At 41.7% G+C, this 23724-nt stretch overlaps 1 protein-coding gene across 1 annotated transcript in view; it reads left to right on the top strand.

Moving 5' to 3' along the window:
- The window catches only part of Atp10d (ATPase phospholipid transporting 10D (putative)), an 89982-nt gene that overhangs the window by 27412 nt on the left and 38846 nt on the right, over positions 1 to 23724 (top strand). The window contains exons 2-9 of the mRNA XM_048414828.3: positions 889 to 1215; positions 3310 to 3504; positions 8738 to 8942; positions 11377 to 11462; positions 14253 to 14359; positions 14629 to 14760; positions 15115 to 15242; positions 15353 to 15605. Of these exons, the coding sequence (XP_048270785.3) occupies positions 926 to 1215; positions 3310 to 3504; positions 8738 to 8942; positions 11377 to 11462; positions 14253 to 14359; positions 14629 to 14760; positions 15115 to 15242; positions 15353 to 15605 (1396 nt within the window). The 5' untranslated portion in view covers positions 889 to 925. The remainder of the gene's footprint in view (positions 1 to 888; positions 1216 to 3309; positions 3505 to 8737; positions 8943 to 11376; positions 11463 to 14252; positions 14360 to 14628; positions 14761 to 15114; positions 15243 to 15352; positions 15606 to 23724) is intronic.

The following is a 23724-nucleotide window of genomic DNA, read 5'->3' as shown; positions in this document are numbered from 1 at the left end:
TTTGGAATAATAAATGCTAGACTTTTCCTCGTCAGCAGTAAATTTCCGGGGAAATAAGGAATACTTAGAAGTAAAGAAAATGAGGATGGGATTATGCATCACACAGAATTTGGCACAGAATCCTGATTGACTCAGTTTGGTAGGTGCTGATTTGAGTTGAGTTCACCTGAGGACACTCCTGCTCATTTTTGTCCTAGGTTGTCCCCTGAGCACACTAACGTGTTTGTGGTCAGATGAGAGCCAGTGGCCTCAGCCTCACTCGTGAAGGCCTTGGTATAATTGGGTTTCGGTGGTGGCGAAAGGGTTCTGGGGGTCAGTGAGAATGAGCAACCTGGTAAAGAGCACTTTGCACACTTCTGCAGTGTCTTGTTGTCTGCTGTTCCTTTCTTTAGCCAGACTGCGGCATGTGGCTGAGGTAGAGAGAGATACTGATAAGGAGAAGAAAGGGTCATTCTTGATGAACAGGGATGGGATGGGAAGGACCTGTAGCCTTGTTTGTGATCCACACAGACTTCTTAACTGCCTACCAGTTAAGCTGGACCATTTGCATGCTACTCATGTAAGCTTCGTGACAACTTCCTGACATGTACGCATGGTCCAGTTTCAAAACAGAGAAAGCTGATGGCCAGAGAAGCAAAGAGACTTGAGTACATTAAAGCCGAGATGGTTACTCCAAGTTATGGAAAGGGCTTGTAGACACTGTCTTTTCATGGGGAAGAAGGTGCATGCTTTAACAAGAATTTGATTTAGAAGGTGTAGCCGAGATGAGCTGTAGACCCCCAGTTACCCGTGGACACACTAGGGTAACCAGACATTTGTCTGGTCTAGAAAACTGCTCTCTTTTGCACGTTTGCAGAGGCTTATGGGAAATGTGTTTTTGTTTGCTAGATCGCCTGCACCACCCGGGTCTCCCTGCGTCTTGGACATGACTGAGCTTCTTCAGTGGGCCAGACATCACTGGCATCGGCTGATGAATGGGAGAACCCAGCATGAAGATGAGAGGCCATACAGCTATTCCTCCCTGCTCGTCTGTGGGGGCAAGTCCTCCCCAACCCCCAAACCGGCAGGAAAGCATCGTGTCGTTATCCCTCACCTTCCATGCTTCAAAGATGAGTATGAAAGGTTTTCTGGAACCTACATGAATAATCGGATACGGACAACCAAGTACACGCTTCTGAATTTCGTGCCAAGAAACTTATTTGAGCAGTTTCACAGGTACTGTGGTACTTTTCGAAAAAGGAATATCTCAGAGTGTTCTTCATTTCTTCCATTGAAACTGCCATCAACCCATGCATTGTCATGGTCCCGCTGCACAAGCTTAATATATAGGCTTCCAAAGCAATTTCGATTGAAGCCCGGGCTGGAGCAAGGGTGCTTGGGGTTCACACAGTTCCTTACAGTTAGAAAGACGTCTTCTGTTTATCAGAGGAGATGCTGTTCCCTTGTGCTATCTTCAGATAGGAAACTGTCCATGACTCAGCCAAGGCCATACCGGTCATAAGCAGCAGAGTGGATGCCATAGCCTTGGGCCTTCTCTGTCTTGCTTCAATGGCCTTTCTATTAAACCGTATTGCATTTTAATTGCAGATTTTTCTTACTTGATAATAGGGAGAAGAAAAGGACTCTTAAGCAAATGTAATAAGATGTTCTTAAGTGAAGCAATGATGTAATTCAATTTAGCAGGCATTTATCGAAGCTGACTTGAGATCTTGGGCAGTGAAGAAAATGCAGGTATAACCTGCTACTTTCCTTATGGATTCTGTAGGTTATTCACATGTGTGTGCAGCCAGTGAGAGGCCACAGTGGGTCTGCAGTTATCCTGAAGTGAAAGCTTCAAGAGAAGTCACACTGTGTGACACTCAGTCATGGAGGGTGGGCGTCTTCTGCCCAGGAACAGGCAGAGCATATTTCAAGTAGAGGAAGGCGTGTCAGTGCAAACACAAAGACCTCAGCAAAGACACCTTGCTTGAAGCCTGGGAGGTTTCCTTTCAGATGATGCCTAGAGTCTGTGTTGGGAACAATAGAAAATAAGGGGCAGATGGGTCCAGCCCACCAGAAGAGTATTGCTGTCAAAGCAGAGACTTGAGAGTCCGTACAGCAGGCACGATTCTGGGGTAGAGAAAAACCTGCTTGGGTCTGTGTGGAGGCAGTGGGATGTGCACAAGGAAGGACTTAGAAATAAACTGAATAAAAAGTGACATTTGGGATGCTGCTGTGTAGCTGTCAGGGGACGCGTGCTTACAAGAGCGTGGGGACGGGGGGGGGGGGGAACAGCCCAGTACACGTGCTGTAAACTAGCTTTGGGGAAACAACGGAGAGAGGAACCTCAGATGGACATGCCGTGATGACTAGAAAACTTACCAACCAAAGGAGAGCCAGGACCAAAGAGCAGCTGGGCTGTCCAACTCCTTGTGTCAGAAATGCCCAAGCTGCTCAGTCCAGAGACGGTCACGATTTGCACTTCATAGGTTCTGTGTGCAGGCATGCCTTTCTGAGATTAGTAGCCTAAGGCCTACAGGTGTTTATGTCTGCAGACTGTAGTCTAGTACATTTGGTAAGTAAAGGAACAAAATTTATGGTGTTCTTTTGAGCTGTGGACTTAGATGTGATCCACAGAGAAACAACTGAAGCCACGGATCTAACAAAAACAGTTAAAAAAGAAAAATTCGGAGCAAAACAAATTGGAGATTACAAAGGAGACATTTGGATAGATTATGCTTTTAAGGAGTTTCACGGTCGAAGGGAAAAGGAAAATCCCTGATAATAAGTATGCAGAGCTGAGATTTCTTGTTCGTTCTTTTTAAAAATTTGAATACATAAGATAGTGAAGTTTTGGGGATGGAAGAATTTCCCTGAGCTCTGTGGTTCTGAATAGTGTGAAAAAATCCAGACCGTCTCAAGGAGAGAAAAGCCCAGCCTCCCTGCTCATTTTGGCCTTTAGATTTTGGTCCTTGCTTGAATCTAATGGGTTAATTCAGAGTGCCTGGGTTTTTCTTTTTAACTTTTAAAGAGAAAACAGTACTTCCTCTTTTCAGTATGTTTTACATAACTCAAGACTATCACAGTCAAATGTTCACTATTATATGTTTAATAAGAAAATCTTATATTTATTCAAGTATGATCCAAGCCAAATATCCTGGATAGATATAAATACTTCATATTTGTTAGATTTTGATAATTCTCTGTCCTATGATCGACCAGACCAGCTAATACCGACTTAGGCAAAAGAAAAAAAGCCGTGCCTTGCTTCTTTTATTTCAGCTCTTGGAGTGTTATGTACAAACCTCCCTGTGTGTGCTTGGCTTGCAGGGCTGCCAATTTATACTTCCTGTTTCTCGTGATCCTGAACTGGGTGCCTTTGGTAGAAGCCTTCCAAAAGGAGATCACGATGCTGCCGCTGGTGGTGGTCCTAACAATTATTGCAATTAAGGATGGCTTGGAGGACTACCGGAAATACAAAATCGATAAGCAGATCAACAATTTAATAACCAAAGTTTACAGTAGGTGAGTGGAATGGCTGTGTCCCTAAGGAATACACTGTAGTATTTATAAGCATGTTAGTCTTTCTGCCCTTACATATGATCAGGACCCTTGTTGTGCTGCTGTTGTTACTGGTTTTTTCCCCCTCTCCTGATACCAGAGATTGAACCTAGGACTTCATAATCTTTTACATATTAGTCAAGGGTTCTACTGGTGAACTACACTGCCAGGTGTTATTATTGATTTGCTTAACATTTCTAAAAATTCTTCAGTGAATTTAGTTGAAATCTTAGAGGGGAAACACGAGCCATTGTCAACCAAGGACCTGACCAGAAAACCCTGCTGGCTCGGTCACTGGAAACTGAAAGGATCTGAACTGGATTGGGAGCTTGGTGCAGGGACATAGCCCTGTCATCTCAGCACGTGAGATGGGTGCAGGGACATAGCCCTATCGTCTCAGCACTTGGGAGACTGAGACAAGATAGTCGCCAGCCTGGGTATGAGAACCACAGTGAAGATCAAGAGAAAGAGAAAAACTTGGCTACGAAAAGTTGGATGGAACATGAGAAGTCAATTAACTATGGAGGAAAGGATTATGAAGTCAGAATAGAATTCTTTTTGTTCATAAAACCCAAGGCATCTATTGCAGCCATACCTGAGGCATCCAATGGAGAGAGTTTATTTGGTGAATTCAGTTACTGTGCAATGTCATTTGCAGTATGTAAAGAGAAAGTCTGTGTATCCAGGCGAGAACTCAGGTTAGGTGAGGTGAATCATAATGCTGCTGGTACAAGCTCCTACGTGCTTCTTTTTAGATGTAAGTGAATACTGAAAAACCAGCATGGCTTAGGGCAACTTGCAAGAATCATAATATTCTCTTATGAGTATGAGAATCAAAGAAAAAGGTTCAGGGGAAGCTTGTTTGGAGATGTGGTATTCACGCTAATGTCTGCAAGATTGTGAATTCTGCTCATAATTAGGTTTCTTCTGTAGCTCTCACATTTCTTTACAGATCTATTGAAAAAAGCAAGGAAAAGAATTTATTTTTCATCATTGTAAGGTGATGTGAGGTGATCTGAATAATGAAAAAATTACTTCTATTTTTATGCTATTTATGAAGGAAACAAGAAGCTCTGATACATGCTATCAAATCCTAAAGTAGTTGTAGAGTCGAAGTCTGTGATTTGCAGTTGAAAGCCACAGAGCACCAATTCCACGAGTCACTCAGTAACCCTTGAGTCCCTAGGAAATGCTGGAGACAGAGAGGTGTGCACCAATTCCACGAGTCACTCGGTAACCCTTGAGTCCCTAGGAAATGCTGGAGACAGAGAGGTGTGCACCAATTCCACGAGTCACTCGGTAACCCTTGAGTACTTAGGAAATGCCGGAGACAGAGAGGTGGCATGCTAGACCACATTGACCTTTGGTCACTAGCTCGAAGATGGCCGCATAGTGACAAAATCCAGGTTTTGTCACTTTTGAGATTAACCAAGTAACACCAAATTTGGCAAAAAGGGAGCACACCATATATGTGCACATGTGCACATGTGCGTAATATATATGTGTGTAATCATTTTATATACAGATTCTTCTAAGTGTAGATGCTTGTAGACTTTTACCACTTTTATATAGTCAATAATATGTCTTTGATTTCTGTATTTTTCTAAAATGTTATTACCTCCCACTTACTGGTTCTGTAGCCTTGGGCAAATTACATAAGCTAGCTAAACGGCCATTTTATTTCATCATGAATATAAGGATAAAACAGCAAACACAGTGATGAGTGTATTTTAAGAGGCAAGTAAAGGGTAGCCGCTACCATTATGATGTCAGGTTAACGCCAGTTAGCAAGAGGCACATGGGCAAGTCATTTAATTAGCATGTGAGACATTGTAATAACATTGCTCTGTTTCCTAGATACTAACTGCCCAATGGGAGACCTGGCATAGCCTTTCCTCTGGGGTCCTTTTAGGTGTTTTGCATATACATTTAGTGATGAAATGCTCTAGTCTAGTGTATTAATGCCCATTTTATCGCTTCATGGCTGCATTTTATAAGAGAGCTGGGTAACTTTATATCTTTTTATCTGCATTCCAGGCAATTTTTTTCTGCTCAGGGCTATGGAAGAAATAATGTTTATTATGTTTTCTCCCCCAAATTGTCTTTGGAACAATAGAGATAAAAAGAAGTAAAAATAGGCTATGAAGCCATACCATGTTGATTTACGTATGCTGATTGAAATGCCCATGGAACATTAAAAAGATTATGGAAGCCAAAATATTTTGCAGAAAATTTAGGGTGAATGCAAAGGAGCTATTAAATGAAGCAAACTTTTAGAAGAGTGTTGACATTTCCAGGCTGAAAATTTGGTTCTTATTCATAATAACTAGCCTATCACAATGTAGTTTATTTCTATGGGTAAATATCACATGCAGATAACATGGTCCCATGAGGACCCAGCTCTTAAATGCAAAATACTTCCCAATAGCATCATGAACTGGGGAGCAGGTCTTCAATCCCTGGGCTTCGGGAGGACCATTTACCCACACACTAGGAAGGTTTAAACAAATTGTGAATACAATGCATTCCCTCCGTGGTCCAGTTTATTTTCTGGCCTTTAGATATCACCAACAATTACTCCTACATTCTTCCTTTCAACAGAGTTCATGTGATCATCCTGCTTGAAGGTCATCAGACCTCCTGATGAGCAAATGCCCTAGGTGTGCTGGTCCTTGGTAAACAACAACAGGGTCCCTTTGTAGATTCAGAATAATATTCATCCCGCTTTGAAATTTTCTTCTCCTTTGGTTTTCGTGACATTACTTCTTCTTGGATGCCCTTTTCCTTCCCTGTCATCTTAAAGACTTTGCCCCTAAGGATGCTTGCATCCTACTTTGCCTGTTGCCATTTGCCCTTTATGTACCTCAGGCTTCTACATCCATGTCTTTATGCACAACAACTGCGTTAGAAGCTTACACTAACTGTACACCTCATTCATGTGACGTGAAAGCTTCTTGAAATGAATTTGCTGTCTCACCTCAGATATTATTAGTTGTTCCAAAATCTGGGACCTGACCACGGGCACCATCTGTCACCCCATCATGCCAGTGAAGAACCATTCTGTCATCCTTGAAGTCGCTTACATGCAGAACAAGTCAGGAAATGGCTCTCTCTGCTAGCTAATTATGTCTTCATTTAATCTTTTACTCATTTGTCCTTTGAATTATTTCAGCATCATTCCATTCGTCTCCTGTCTATTCTAACCACCCACTAGGCTGCTGTTCAATAGTCCATTACTCTGCTATAGGAATGAGCATACAGAAGTAGGGACACACCTTTTTTTGTGAACTTTAGTGACTCCATTTTCTGTAGAATGAAATTTCTAGAATACCTAATAATCCCTTTCCTAGGTATGTGTGGCATATAAAACTGAGCTTTCAAAGTATAATCTCTGTTTTTTTTATTTATTTCAAATCTTCTATTATTTCTTTCCTTGGAAGGATTCAGTAGTATGTATAGACACTAGGGAGATTTTGAAAAGCAAAACAAAAATAAAATAAATTATGGATTTGCCATTTTATATAGACTAAAAAATTCTTAAGATAATCAAAGATTTCTCCCAATTAGATTTGATATTGTGCATTAGGTACTCATTTACTTATTTTTAGTTACTTAGCCCTTCAAACTAAGCATTTCCTTACATAGCTGATGTGGTTTGTATGGCAGAGGCTATTCAAGTAATCTAGGCAGCATTTCCATTTAATGTAATTTAATCTGACTTTTAATATGTCGTAAAACTTAGGTTACAAGTAACTCCGAGGAGTCTAGGGAGTGAGTACAAATTCTATCTCCATAAATATAACAGAAAGTAAATTGCTTTGCAATTATTTGCTTACTTATTTTTGAGGCCTTAGCCTCTTGAATGTTGGGGTTGCAAGTGTGTGCCACAATGCCTAGTGTGCATTTTAGAAGGGAGAAAATTTACAGTTCTTTCTTGAAGGGATCAGACGCTGCAGCCTCAGGAGTAAACTCCTCTATCAGTGTTCGGTGGGGGAGCAGAGGAGACTTGCAGAGATGCCCAAGTCCCTCATGTGATATGTTGCATGATATGGTATGATATGTTGGCTTTTATCTTACACATGTTTCCTGTGCACTTTAATTAATCTTTAGTGTACTCACAGTACTGACACAATGCAAAAGTGATGTCAATAGTTGTTAAGTGCATTTCTTTAGGAAATGATAGCAGGAAGAAAAGTCTATACATGTTTAGTATGTGTTTTTCTTTTTAAATATTTTCGAATTGCAATTGCTGGAATCCTCAGATACAGAGTTCATAGACATGAAAGGCTGCTTTTGTTTCTAGTAGGTAAGAGTCAGAGGTAATTAGGTGGTAGAACCATTTTTTTAAAAAAAGAATATCATGTATGGGTTGTAGTGATGAGCTGCAGGCAGGCCTGCTTTTCATCCTGCCCAGCTCCCGCACAGCTAGCTTAGCCCCAGAAATAATAACACATAAGTTGTATTCATTTAAAACACTGCCTGGCCCATTATCTCTAGAGAGTTAGTTACTGGCTAACTCTCACATCTTGATTAACCCATTTCTAATAATCTGTATAGCACCACGAGGTGTGGCTTACCGGGAAAGATTCAGCATGTCTGACCTGGTGGCTGGCTCCATGGCGTCTGCCTCATAGCCCTCTTCCCAGCATTCTGTTCTGTTTTCTCCGCCTACCTAATTTTCTGTCCTATCAAGGGGCCAAGGCAGTCTCTTTATTGACCAATGAAAATAACACAATAGACAGATTACCCTCCTCCATCAATGGGTATTGCATTTCCTTAGGTTATCCTTAATTATCCAGCATAGGTGTGTGCCACAGGGCTCTCTGAGGTCAGACAGCGTGCCTTGTCACCTCTTCAGGTCCTTGATACCTGATCTCAGAATCACATGAAAGAACTGTTCTACATATGAATATATTCATGTAATGTTCATTGTAATTCTGTTCTAGACTTGTATTCATACAGTGAAAGGGTTTGACATCCCACAGTGGGGGAGAAAAAGCTGAATGAACTTTAAGGAACTTAATAACTACGTTTTCCCAATGCGGCGTCTGTGAAATTTTGGCCTTACCAATTTTGTAGTGTCTCCTTTAACATTTAATACACAAAAATCCATAAGTCCCACACTAAGATTTTAAGAAATGATTATGTTTCTTCTTACTATTTTTTCTGTCTTTCTTATCCCCTGGTTCGATTTCAGGAAAGAAAGAAAGTACATTGACTGTCGCTGGAAAAACGTCACCGTGGGGGACTTCATTCGCCTCTCGTGTAATGAGATCATCCCTGCAGACATGGTCTTACTCTTTTCCACAGACCCTGATGGCATCTGTCACATCGAGACTTCTGGCCTGGACGGAGAGAGCAATTTAAAGCAGCGGCAGGTGGTGCGTGGGTATGCGGAGCAGGTAAAGAGTGTCTTCCCCGCCGGAGTTATGGGCATCCTTCTTCCTCAGGAAAGGTCTGGGCTCATTTTCACAGGCTAGATAAAGAGATTTTTAATTTAATTTTTGCCACTGGCAAAATAAAATTGGAGAAGACTTAATCCATTTTCAGATATCAGTGGACGGGGTGTATTGTGTTTTATAGATAATAGGATAAAAATGACATTGGCGCTCACACACTTGGGTCTGCAGTCAGATTCTGTGGCACAGCTAATGAGAAACCCAACAGAGTTCATTTGCAGTAGAAACAATCACCTGCTAAGTTCATTTTCTTACTCTTAGGGTTTTAAATTTGGTCTTTTCACTGTTTTTCCTAACATGTCTAGTTACCTATATTCCTAAGTTTAAAAAAAAAATTATGGTTTCTCATGCCACAAACTTCTAGGCTGTTCATCTTCTGTAATAAGGGAAATCAGACTGACACAGATTTGAATAATTAAATTTTTGCTCTGCCACTCATTTGTGTCTTTTATTCACAAGATAATGATCTTGTGAAGTTATTCAAATACATTATGGCTGAGTTTCCTCATATTAACATGGAGTTAATGTGTCTTTTTTTAGTATCGTTGTTTGACTCATGTGAAAAGCATACTCATAGCTAAGTATCACGTTCCAGTCTCTATGTTTAGAAGCACTTAAAATAAAGTATTGACAGGTTTCTGTCCTACCCAGTTCTGCAGCCATTCAGTCCCAAAAAACACACAGAGTTCTACATTAATCATCAACTGGTTGGCCTATTAGCTCAGGCTTCTTATTAACTCTTACATCCTACTTTAACCCATAAGTCTTGTCTGTGTCAGCCACGTGACTTGGTACCTTTCATCAGCAAGGCATTCTCATCTTGCTTCCTCTGCATCTGAGTTACGACTGCAGATTGAGCCTTTCCTCTTCTCAGAATTCTCTTGTTCTGGTTGTCCTGCCTATACTTCCTCCCTGACTATTGGCCAATCAGCATTTTATTAAAGCAATACAAATGACAAAATCTTTACAGGGTACAAGATCATTGTCTCACAGCAATAAAGGAATTGAAAGTTTAATGGTCTTTATTTAAACCTGAAGAGCTAATAAGCTGGAATTTCTTCATCTTATATAAATAAAATAAAATAAATAAAATAAAATAAATAAAACTGTATTAGCATCCTAGTACCTTAGCATTTCATCTCATATTGAACCCCTCTTTCCATCCATTGGATCTTCATGCAGATTCCTCTGTGGTTCAGCTGCCTCTAAACTCCCTGTCTTTGAAACTTTTATAAGCAGCCCTAGGCCCATGATTTGACAACACCTTGCGCAACTTAGAATTCTATTACAGCACTAAATGTGTGTTAAGCTGCTGCCAGTCGGCTAACAGGCACACGTTGGGTTCAGTTCTGCATGGGCACAGTCACCTCCTTTGTAGTTTGCAGCTTGTTTTGAGAACTTGAGCAAATTATTGGATCCCTGTGCCTCCTTGGCTGTGCTTAGACTGGATTGTAATGCACCAGCCACTTGGGACTGTGAAAAATAAATTAGTTAATATAGTTAATGTACATAATGTAGAGTCTAGTACATAAAAAAATTCAATAGGTATTATTAACAAATCAAATCATATGTTTCATGTTTTCCATGTTTACTACAGTGATATAAAAATATTACTCCAACAGCTACAGCCAGACCCACTCTCTCTGAGAAGATAGATAATCTGTAACCTGGATATGAACCTCAGTACATAGTAGCCCCAGCTGCTTTTAAACACATAGCAAACCTCCTGCCTCAGCGTCTTAGGTTCTAGAATTACAATCATGAGCCACCATGCCAGTGTTCTTCATACAGCCACGTCTTCCAGACTTGGTTTTTACTCATCTCGCCTGCATCCCCACTGGTTTCATAGCAGAATAATAAAGTACCTGTTTGCTCCATGGGGGAGTTTTGTGAGATCTTATGTCTTGCTTATTTGGGAATTTTGTTCATGAGCTTTGGCTAAGATTGAATTCTTTTATACTCCAAGGCATTTCCAACATTCTCTAGCCAACCATCAGATTATAGGAAACAAGAACAAAATATTTTCCATACCCTATTCACTCTAATGTTTGCTCCATGAGTGGAACCTCTGATACAGAGCCTTGCGTGCACACATAACTTGCGCCATGTGATTGATCTGAAAAACCTCCTTCCATTTCTGTGGATGCCATCTGAGCTTCCCAAGGTCATTCTCATTGCTTTATGGATCCCATAATTTTGTCTGTGTTTTCTTTATTTTTAACTCTTTTAAATCTAGGAAATTTACAACATATACTCGAGGCAAAAAAAAATGCTACTATATGTATTAAGAATTGACCAAAATAATACAATGTTTAAATACTGAGATATAATCATGAATTCTTTCTCTTTTTTTGTGATGTTGGCAAAATATTTTTAGGATTCTGAAGTTGATCCTGAGAAGTTTTCCAGTAGGATAGAATGTGAAAGTCCAAACAATGACCTCAGCAGATTCCGAGGCTTTCTGTGAGTGCTGTGTAACTTACCTTTGTGGGCACAATGTCTTTGTGTATTAATGTCCAATGTAAATCATTAGAGGCTGCAAGTTTGGCCATCATCCATTTGGCATACCTAACTAATCTAATAAATACTCATTTCCATCTATAATAAGACAATCTAAGCAATAAAACCCTCTAAAAGTATTCCTATAATCCCTTCCAGTGGTATAAGAATGTTTTGAGGGGGCTGTATAGACTGGCCTTGAATTAACTATGCAGTCATGGCTTGCCTTGAATTTGTTGCTCTTCCATCTCATCTTTTTGAAATGACGGATATGCATCACCATGCCAAACATATTAACCCAAGAGATGGTGCAGTTTGGAGGGGAGTGTTTCTGTGTCTGCAAATGCTATCTTAGGATGCTCTATTCCCGCTGTGAGAATTGCAAGAGCAGCTGTGCAGTTCTGGTTGGAAAGAGTTAATCACTCATTGGGAAGCTTGACTTAGAGTGCGGGAAGCCATAGCAGAGTTCACTTCCAACGCTGGTAGTGCCATCCTCAACCCTTTGCAAAGACACCTGTAATTTGCGGCTTTTCCCAGTCTCAAACTTGGTTTCCAGCACTTAGATGTTTTATCACTTTGAGCCAACTAATACTCATTAACTTTATTTTTGCAAGAAAAATGTTAGGCATAATTCTTGGAGAAAATTTGCCACCTAATTTCCTGTTTTTACGACATAAATTTTCCTGATCCCATTTCCTGGATGTCTAGAGTTGAGTTGGGTTAGGTTCAGGGAGGCCTCTTGAGTTGATATCCCTTTGCACAGATCCCGGGAGAACAAAGACTGTAAAACTGAGAGCGAGAAGGCCGGCCTGTCTTCCTCTTTCTCCCCAAATGAAACTTGTAGGGGTTTTAAGGTGCTAGGTTTGTTGACAATGTTTACTTGTAAGAAACAGCAAGAGCTTAAAGACTAGTGGTTATTGCTTAGAAGACCTAATGATAAAAATCAGAACCTACTGATAACATTAAGATGGCACTTTCACAGTGTGTGAAAGGTGATTTCTGCTTGGTTTTGTAAACATTTCACCGGTTTCTGCCCTGTGCTCTGATTGCTACTGTAGTTTAGTCCAGTTATTGCTTCGCTCATTTTGAAACTGATTGTTACACACATTTTAATCTGATTTTGAAACTGATTGTTTGATCATTTTGAAACTGATTGTTACACACATTTCCAAATGTGTGAAAGTGGAAGGAAAAGTGTGATGAACACCAGGCTCACTGTGCGGTGATGAACACCAGGTTCACAGTGCCGTGCACACCAGGTTCACAGTGCCGTGCACACCAGGTTCACAGTGCCATGATGAACACCAGGTTCACAGTGCCGTGATGAACACCAGGTTCACAGTGCCGTGCACACCAGGTTCACAGTGCCGTGCACACCAGGTTCACAGTGCCATGATGAACACCAGGTTCACAGTGCAGTGGACACCAGGTTCACAGTGCAGTGGACACCAGGTTCACAGTGCGGTGGACACCAGGTTCACAGTGCAGTGGACACCAGATTCACAGTGCAGTGCACACCACGTTCCACCTCGGCCATAGCCACTTCACAGTGGTGCTAACTTTGTGCCGTTTTCCCTACTTCCTTCCCGGCCCTATGACACAGGACTTCACTGTGAGTGCATCACCATATACGCAGAGCAGATAAGGACTTTAGCAAGAACACAAAGCCCATTATCCCATTCAAGGAGAATCAAAACCATTCTTTAATCTCATTTAATACCAGGAATATGTTCAAATTTTTCCAGCTGATGAAAAAAGAATGTTTTCTGATAATTGTCTTATTGAAAACAGAACCAAAGTAAGTTCTACACATTACATTTAGCTAATCAATTTCTAATTTTTCTAGCCCAAGAAATGAGGTCATTTGCCCCACTGCAGGATAGCGGATTGCCCTCTCCCTGTGTTGAGCCTTGTCCTCTCCTTTTGTCCCCCCAGACCATTCTTTGAGTGAGGCACCCCATGTCTGCTAGAAACACTTGCCACATTTGGGTTTGGCCAATTGTGTCCTTCTAGTGAAATTTGCCTTGCTTCTCTGGACCTTTTACTTTGTCAGCTGTCCCTAGGCTCTTTTATAATCTGTTGAACGAATCAGATTCTGTCTCTAAGAATGGCAAGATGTACACATACATACACACACATGCAACACACACACACAAACAAAATATCGTTTATGATTCTAGAGGCGTCCCAGAGCCTCAGAAGCCATAGACTTAAGGTTGCAATTCTCCGATACAGACTGGGGTCTTTACTTCCTTTCCCATAACTTGGTAGCCTGTGATGTCCCCTGTCCCATTATCAAAGGAGTCAGCCTTCACCTTTGATTATACAGCTTCCCATCGGTCTTTCATCTAATGGCTTAAAAGCCACTATTTGCCAGTGGCTTAATTTCAGCCAAATCAAAGCTACTACCTTTCTCAAGCAAGACTGTCTCCCTCACCAATGATTAAGTTTTCAAATGCAGTGTGCCCTGGAAAAGCGGGATCTTTATTGAGAGTGTTTTTGAGTTCTTGCAGTAATGGAATGTGACAGATAGCAACTTCTAGAAGTAATGGGGATTTGCAATTTGTTGACGCTTTCTCCTACCCACAGTAGGTTAACTACAGCAGCAAAAGCAAATGGGCCTGAGACTTGAAGCCTTTCCTCTGAGCTGTCAAACTTACCACATGGGGTATAGAACCTTCAGGATAAAGACTGATGTTTTACCTCCTTCCCTTTGCCATTTAAAAATAAATCTATATGCTGCCTTTCTTACAGAGAACACTCCAGCAAAGAACGGGTGGGCCTCAGCAAAGAGAATTTATTGCTAAGAGGATGTACCATTCGGAACACAGAGGCCGTTGTGGGCATCGTGGTCTATGCAGGTTCGTTCTCTGCCATCCTTTGTCACGTCCTTCTCTCCGTATCTTATGTGTTAGCATGTTTTGTGTACTCAAAATGGAGCCCATGGAAGGGAAATTGTACCCCGATGAACTTGTCCACAGATCCTGGTTCTCCTCGATCAATGCAGGGAGGGACAAAACGTTACACAGCCACATTTGGTTAAACTGTCAGCCAGAGAGATTTTTAGCTGCGATGCTTGCTCCTTGCTTTTGCTTTGTACATTTTCAGACCAATCCTTCTTTCCACGCAGGTCATGAGACCAAAGCGATGCTGAACAACAGTGGACCACGGTATAAGCGAAGTAAATTAGAGAGAAGAGCAAATACAGATGTCCTCTGGTGTGTCCTGCTTCTGGTCGTAATGTGTTTAACTGGTGCGCTTGGTGGGTAAAATTCAATTATCTGCTAATATCTTGTCAGTATCATCTGATACAGTTTTATTTTTCCAAAATAATATCTTATGTTTGGTTTTGGTAAGAGATTTTTATTTGTTAATTTTTCCTACATGTTTTCTTCTCCCATCCTTTAGCTTGACAAACACTGCTGGTGAGTGTATCCTCTTCCTCTTTGCCACAGTGAGTCAAGGATGAGAGACTGTAGCCCTTTGCATTTGAGCTTGTTATAGAGAACAAACAATGAGTGTTCGAAGCATGGACTCTCGTCTGTTTCTCTTGAGGGGTGTGGCTCTCTATTTGCACATGCTCTGTAGCATCTTGGTGTCTGTGTACTTTTTAAAGGTCACGGAATATGGCTGAGCAGGTATGAGAACATGCTCTTCTTTAACATTCCCGAGCCGGATGGGCGTGTCGCGTCACCTGTGTTGACAGGATTCTACGTGTTCTGGACCATGATCATCTTGTTGCAGGTAATTTCGGCCACACTTAACAGAGGAATTTTATATCTCCACTCTTTATCGATCTCTCTTCCCCTCCAGTCGCTGACTTTAATTTTCTTAAATTGTTTGCACTTTATTAGGTCTTGATTCCCATTTCTCTCTACGTGTCCATTGAAATCGTGAAGCTGGGGCAGATCTATTTTATTCAAAGTGATGTAGATTTCTACAATGAGAAAATGGATTCTACCATTCAGTGCCGAGCTCTGAACATCACTGAGGATCTTGGGCAGATCCAATATCTCTTCTCTGATAAGACAGGAACCCTCACTGAAAATAAGATGGTTTTTCGAAGGTGTAGTGTAGCTGGATTTGACTACTGCCATGAAGAAAATGGTGAGTGTGGGATTTCTACAAAAACTGCCTTTAACTTTTTCCCCAGCTACTTAAATCCCTAATAATTCTTTCAAGAAGATGCCAAGTTTAAGCACTGGGTAGGGAACGCCCCCTACTGGGCTTTATGCTGCATTCTTGGTCCTTTAGAACAGTGCTTTTCAACCTGTGGGTCGTGACCCCGTTGGAAGTTGAATGACCCTTTCATGGGGGGTAATAGTAGCAAAATTTCAATTATAAAGTGGCAACGGAAATAATTTTATGGTCAGGGTCACCACAACATGAGAAACTCTTAAAGGATTGCAGCATTAGGAAGGTTGAGAACCGCTGTTTTAGAACTTAGTAGATGCTAAGTGACATGCCACACCGTGACACACACTCCATGCTGAAGGGACGGATACGAAGCAGTGCCGTAATGGATGCTCAATTTCTGTTGATACTCTATCTTCCTCAGTGCAGATGTACACACACACACACACACAGAGGCATGGGAGATAAACGGATATGGGAAAAGGACCGATTCTTCCTAGAATGTAGTTCAAGACATAATACTTTCACTAAAATGAAAGCTATTAACAGTACCTGGGTTTCTATGGCCAGTGTTTCAGGATTTTCTAGCCAAAGAATTGCCTAGGAGATAATTCTGTAAAGAATACCGCTGCGTGGAGATAAGCCCTTCGCACATACAAACCGTTTAAACACATCTGACAGTACTTGGTGTGTTTCAGAACCTGCCAACTTGGCAGTGTGGCCCACGTCCTGGCATCGCCAGCGGCACCAGCAGCACCTGGGCTGTATTAGGAATGATGGAGCTGCGATTAAAATCTCATTTTAACAGAATTCTCACATAAGTAGTATGCATATCAAAATTAAAATGTGACATCTGGAAAGAAAAAGAAAAGAAAAGAAAGCTACTCCTACTTTTAAGAGAGAGACTATTGAAAAATGTCATTTAAGAAATAAACTTGTCACATTGGGATAGTTACATGCCGAACTGTTGCAAAGATGTTATAGAGGGTCCGGTGTGTTATCACGCCATTTGTCCCGTTGACATGGGTCAGGACATGCCTTTGGTAAGTGATGAACTGGGATCGATATATCATCATTATCTGAAATTCAGGTTCTGAAAGTACCTTTCATTTTCATTTGCGTCTCTTGTGGTCTCTTGATGACACCCGGGTTGCCAGTAACAGCCATCATTTAGGCTGCTGTACACTTGACATTTTCTAGAGACTCTCTGTCTTTGAATGAACTTATCAGTTTTGACAGGCACTGTACTGGGATTTGGTAGACTGTCCCTTAATTTGGGATTGTCTGGCAAGTGCCTTTATGATGTACAGTTTGTAAATGTGTCGATCTGTGGAGGCACCAAAGAACACTGTCCAAGAATAACAAATTTACAGTCAGGTTCCTTAAGCCTGAACCCTGTTTCTGCCACCTGCAAAGTGTGTGTACTTCAGCAAGACTCGTAACTTCTCTGAGCCTCAGGGAGAGAAAAGGTCCATTATAGCATCCAACTTCATTAAGATTATTTGTGCAGAAATTGACAGAGCATGGCACAGGTAGAGGACATATATATGAGTTGCCATTATTGTTATTTTTAATCATTGTTTTGAAAATAAGAGCCAAGTCTGCCATTTAAGTAGCTCATGGTCCAGTGTGGGAGACAGATGTGTAATTGTAATTATAAAAATACCATGTTAATTATCACATTTATGTTGATATTCCTGGGTCTTGGAGATGGCCCAATTGTTAAAATGTCTGCAGTATATGCATGAGGACCTGATTTCAAATCCTCAGCACCCACATAAAAACTCTGTGATGCCATGCACCTGTGACTTCACCACTGGAGGGCAAAGATGGGCTTTCCTGCACCCTTGGTGCTCACTGGCCAACAGGCAATCCAAATCAATCAGCTCCAGCGTCAGTGAGATACACTGTTTCAAAAATTAAAGTGGTTTCCTCTGGCTTCCACAATACACATTTGCATACATGTATTATTGAATATGCATCCATGCATATTTTCAAAGGCACACACTTACATGAATATGTACATGTCATATACCACACATGCACGGAAATACTTGTTCCAAATTTGGTTCGACATTCAGACAGCCAGGTAGTTTTGGAGATGAATTTTGCCCTGATGGAATTTCACATATTAAAGGCAGGACATCAGACCTCCCTGGAATGCATAAAATGTATGGAGAATTAGTTCAGAGCAGAGGTTGGGGTAATAAGTGGATGATGTGGTTGGAGGACAGTTGGCTGAATGCGCTGTTTGCAAGAAAGATGGGATGCCGTGGATGGCTGAGAAAGGAGTTTATTGTGAGTGCTTTAGGAAGATGTGCAGATGATGTGTGGAAGAAAGCTCTTGGAACATGCTGTGTTCGGCCCTGTGTCAGCCCTTTGGAGAGCATGTTATAAATTACAAGCTGATTTTTCCATAGTCTCAGACCTACTTCATTCAGATATCAAGTCAATGCAAGTAGAAGGCTATAAACAGATTTCAGATTAGTTTTGAAGGAAATAGCAAAAGAAAACATGAGAGATTAAGTAAGGAAAAAGAATAAGAGGCAATTTGTTTAATGCAGGACCTACCTTTAGATACAGAGAATAATGACAGACTCTGACTCCTGTGTAAGTCAGACAACGAGTTCTGGGCCCATTCTGAGACTTTTAGAGAACCAACGCAGACGCTTCTCTCTGGGAAGGAGTTATCATCTTTATGACTGTTATCATCATTTGGGCATATTTTACTTATTGATATGATATGAACCTTGGCTTTTCAGAGCCATCTTTGATATAATTTTCTCTGGGCCTAGAGGCTTAGCTCCAGTGACTCTGTTTTCTGAATCACACTGTAATTTTCTTGACCTATAGATTTCTAGAACTTTCCACAAAATAAGTAAAGGTTGAGTCATTCTGTCTGTTACATTCCATCATCGAAATTCTACTTATTGAGCAAGTTTGTCCTACAATAATAGCTGAGCTACTTGATGTCATGCGAATTACACAACCATGTGATCCTCATTTCCCCGTGGATGGCTCAGAGGAATCTCATGAACCCATTAATGAGAGTTTTGAGGCATTTTAGTTGTTTTAAAAATGGCATCTCATTACCAACAAATGTCTTGAAGTATCTGAAGTTTTATCAATCTCAACACCATTCCCTATAATATGTCAATGTCTAGCCACTGAGTGCCAGTAGTCATTGCCAAAAGTGCCACAGCGAACCTGTTCACCCACCACAACCCCCCCAAAAAACAACAAAAAACCATGACAACACGACAAAAACTATTCAACTTCTTCTAACTGTTTAGAGTTAAGGAACCGTGGTGTAGGGATACGACTGTTGGCTTTAGAAGCAAGAAGACTAAATTTAAACCCCAGCTCTACCTTCAAGCAGCTGTCTAACCCTGTTTAGAATATTTAGTCATTCTGTTTGGTTTCCTCAGCTGCAAAAGGAGCAGCAACAATTACTGGCAGATAAAAGTATTTTGAGGATGAAAATGAGTGTGTGTGTGTGTGTGTGTATGACTTTTGATGAAAAAATACTTCAGTAACCGTAAATCCCTACCCATAACTTTCCCTTAGCACAGATACACAATTTATGTGCCTATTCATCCATTATTCATTTACCAAATACTTGTTTAAGATTAAAAAACAAACTCGAGCTCGTAGAAAGTTGATTGGAGAGATTGACATTGTGTTAACTTGGCTACACTCATGCATATGGCTATATTTAAAAACATGCTAGCAGTAGCTCACAGAATCTTGGCTATGGTGATCTTAAGACCAATCTAGTCTGTTTCAGTGAGATGACAAATAAGGTTTATTTATTTTCTTATAAAATATGAGTGTTGAGCCAGGCTCAAGGTCAGCCTGGTCTACAGAGATAATTCCAGGACAGCCAGGGCCACACAGGAAAAAAAAAAAAAAAGCCTGTCTCAAAAACCAAATAAAATAATAAGATAAAATGGAGGTGTAGTAGTTCCTACTCAGAGGAATATCATAATGATTCAGTGAAGCAAAGGCCTTGTGTGTGGTGTCCTTCAGCCCATGCAAACTGTAAATGTCCAGTGAGTAGTCTGGATGGGAGCTCTGTGTTCATCTGCACTAGAGGGCTTCAGAAAGAGTCAATGTTTACAAGTCATGTCTATAATCTCAGCACTTCAGAAGTGGAGAGAAGAGGACCAGGCGTTCAAGGCCGTCCTTGTCCTCATGCTGAGTATCCCGTGCCTTAGGAGACTTTGTTTCAACAAGCAAACAACAGAAAGGGAAAAAAAGGAAGCAAACAAGCAACAATATTGCTTCTTAGCCTTTCCATTCCCTTAACAATATGGCAAAATTATTACAATAAATAAAACATAGAAACACTGTATAAAACAATTTCCCCAATCTATATCTAATTCAGTAGCTGGACTTAGGCCAAATTGACACAGCCACCAACACAAAGAGTATGCTCTCACTGTCTGTTCCTCTGATGCGGGTTTAATAATAAGTGAGAATAAGAAGTCCGCTCTCGCAGGTCTTCTAAGGGAAAAAGTCATCAGCAATATAAAAATAGATCAGTAGTGATCAGGACCTGGCAGACAGTCAGAATAAAGTGTGTCATATGAGTATTGGATGGCTCCTTTGGACTGCGTGCCTAGGCATGACCTTTTAAAGTGGGATGTTAGAGTCTAACATCTGAATGACAAAATCTTGATGTTCAGGGGCAACGGATTTCAGTCCCAGGGAGCAACTCTTACAGGCCCTCATGCTGTAGAGAGCTTCATTTTCAGAGTAAGCCTGTAAGTCTGAATTAGACTAAGGATGTAGAGCAGTGTTTCCCAGCCTTCCCAGTGCTGTGACCCCTTCATACAGTTCCTCCTGCTGTGGTGACTCCTAACTGTAAAATCATTTTCATTGCTACTTTATAACTGTAATTTTGCTACTATAATGAATCATAGTGTAAATACCTGTGTTTTCTGATGATCCTTTGGGGGTTGCGACCCACGGGTTGAGAACCGCTGATGTAGACACAAGAGGGAGGTAAAGGTCACGTTAGGTTGTTTAAGGCAGGATAAAGAGCCCAGTTTATGCTGAAGGAATCCCGAGGCCATCGGAAAGTGTTTTTACTGGATGTGATCTCATCCGCTTTATCCTTAGGAAGGTCACTCTAGCTGCTGTTTGAGGAGTGGATTTCAGAGGGGCGGAGAGACTAGTTTTGAGACATTGCACTACTTCAGTTGAAAGATGATGCCCAAGCTGACTAAGGTAATGGAAACAGGGAGAAGTCTGGACAGCCAGGATAGGTTTGGTGTACGACGGGCATGTGCTGACGAGCCTCTGGTACGAGGAAGAAGGGAGGGGTCCTGAGTCATTTATGTGTGGTTCAGTGGATTTGCTGTAAATGTGAGAGTAAGGTGATGTCAGGTAGCTGCAGTGTCTTGGGTTGTAAAGGGTCTAATAATACACGGTGAACAAATGTACTGTCAAGAATGGATTGTTCAAGTCCTTGGCTACCATATCGACAGGACAGTACTGTTGTACAAAGGTGAGGAGAGAGAGGAAAGAGAAAAGGCTGAGGAGGAAGGGGAAGTAGCTCAGCTCCGCCCAGGAGGAGCGGAAGATTACTGTTACTTATTTATTAATTTTTCCATAAGTATTTCTTTCTTTTTTTTGTTTATTCAAGTATCTGAAAACACTCTTTCCACTTCCTCCCCTCCTCCCAATACCCTCACACTCCCCCCACTCCCTCTCCTCCTCCCTCACCATTCCCAAGAGCAGTCAGGGTTTCCTGTCCTGTGGGGAATCCAAGTTCCTCCCCTCTCCCTCCGGGTCCAGGAAGGTGAGCATCCAAACAGGCCAGGATCCCAAAAAGTCAGTCCATGCAGACGAAACAAGACCCAGTGCCATTGTCAATGGCTTCTCAGTCTTCATTTGGACCTCGGGGGCTCAGTCAGCCCCCATGTCAGCCACATTCAGAGAATCCGGTTTGATCAAATGCTCGTTCAGTCCCATTCCAGCTGGCCTTGGTGAGCTCTCATTCTATCAGTCCCCTTGTATCAGTGGGTGAATGCACCCTTCGCGGTCCTGACTTCCAGTGCTCCAATGTGGGTCTCCGTCTCTATCTCCATCCATCGTCGGATGAAGGCCCCCTCTGATTTTGCTTTCCTTGCTCACGATCTCCCTCCCTCTGCTTCTCATTTGGACCTAGGGAGTTAAGTCCAGTGTTCCAATATGTGTCTCTGTCTCTATCTCCATCCATCGCCAGATGAAGGTTCTCTCTGGGTAGAACTCCTCCTCCTTAAGTATTTCTTGAGTATCTATGAGCAACTACATTGGACTCTTGGGACATATTAATAAAACATGAGCTTCTCCGACCATTTTAAGGTGTATATTTTGTGGGGTGATAAAATCAAAAGTGTATTTGGGCAGTAATGGCAAGGTTAGAATCAATAGTAAATATAGGGCCCTACCTGAGAAATCTTTGCTATTGAGGAGATGGACTCAAGGGAGGTGAAAGCATAAATCACACCAGTGTCAATCTGCTAGAAGAGTCTTATGATAACCAACTGCAGGTGTCTTGTGGAGAGCTGAATACACGAGTCTGGATTCCAGTGAGAGGTCAGAGTTGAAGATGCAGGTCGTTCTCGTTAGGGTCACTCTTGCTGTGACGAAACACGATGACTAAAGCAAGTTGGAGAGAAAAGAGCTTGTTCAGCTTACGCTTCCCATCACAGTTCATCACCAAAGGGAGTCAGGACCGGAGCTCAAGCAGGATGGGAGCCTGGAGGCAGGCGCTGGTGCAGAAGCCATGGAGGAGTGCTGTTGGCTGGCTTGCTCAGCTTGCTTTCTTATAGAACCCAGGAGCCCCAGCCCAGGGGTGGCACCAATCATCATGGGCTGGTTCTTCCTTATGAATCACTAATTAAGAAAATACCCTCCAGGCTTGCCTACAGCCTGGTTGTATGGAGGTGATTTCTCAATTAGGGTTTACTCCTCTCTGATGGCTCCAGCTTGCGTCAAGTTGACATAAAACTAACCAGTACACAGGTTTCTAGGCTATGCATAAAGACATTCCGTTTCAAAGATCAGACCATATGAGAATGCCCAGAAGAGGTGTGTGGATGGAGGAAAGCAGGCAGTCCTGCGACTTGCCAGTAACTGAGGGTTGAGAAGAAAGGTAGGTGGAGACTGGATATAGCAGAACATCTTAGAGTTTCTATTGCTGTGAAGAGACACCATGACCACCACAACTCTTACAAGCAAACTTCCACAGTGACAAACTTCCTCTAACAAGGCAATACCTATGCCAACAGAGCCAGACCTCCTGGTTGTCAGGATGGCCCAGTGGTCTAAGGCCCCAGGCTCAAAGCCACACCTCTCAATAATGCTACTCCCTAAGGGCTTATGGGGGCCAATTACATTCAAACTATCACACATAGTGTTAGAATACTTGACTAGAGTGCTTGAGGTTCTAAGTTCAATGCCCATCCCAACAAAAAGGCAACAAACTCTACCTGAGGGCTGGAGGATAGTTTAGTCTATAAAACCCTTGGCTTGCAAGCATGGAGTCCTGCATTTAACCCCCAGAATCCACATTGTGAAAACTAGCCATGGTGGTGTCCACTTGTAATCCCACCGCTGAGGAGGTGGAAACAGACAGATCCTGGAGCTTGCTGGCCGAGCATTCTACCTTCCATAGTGAATTCTAAGCCAGTGATCTCAAAACACAGAGGTAGAAACATAACATTGAATCCTGAGAATCAGTGCTCAAAGTTCTCTGTCCTTCACATACCTTCACATTCATGTACACATATATGTACCCCTACACATCCACATATGTGTGAAGACACACATACACAAAGTAAAATAAAATAAACGTGTATGAAAGACAGCTGGGAAAACTATACAGCTAGTGCTACCAGTGTAAGAAAAAACAGGGAAGGATGATGCTAGAAGCCCAAAGAGTAGTTTCTAGAAGGAGTAGAATATTATTAAGGGTTCAAATGAGATAAGAACACACATGCACATATATGTGTATATGTATATATATACATACATATGATTGCTGGACTTGACAAGATGGAGTTTACAGGTGACCTTGAGAAGAGATCAATGAAGAGTTAGG

The sequence above is a fragment of the Myodes glareolus genome, chromosome 8, assembly GCF_982192425.1.
Source record: "Myodes glareolus chromosome 8, mMyoGla1.1, whole genome shotgun sequence".
Classification (NCBI taxonomy): Eukaryota; Metazoa; Chordata; class Mammalia; order Rodentia; family Cricetidae; genus Myodes; species Myodes glareolus.
The sequence above is the reverse complement of the archived record's forward strand: the minus strand, read 5'-3'. Positions and strand labels throughout refer to the sequence as shown.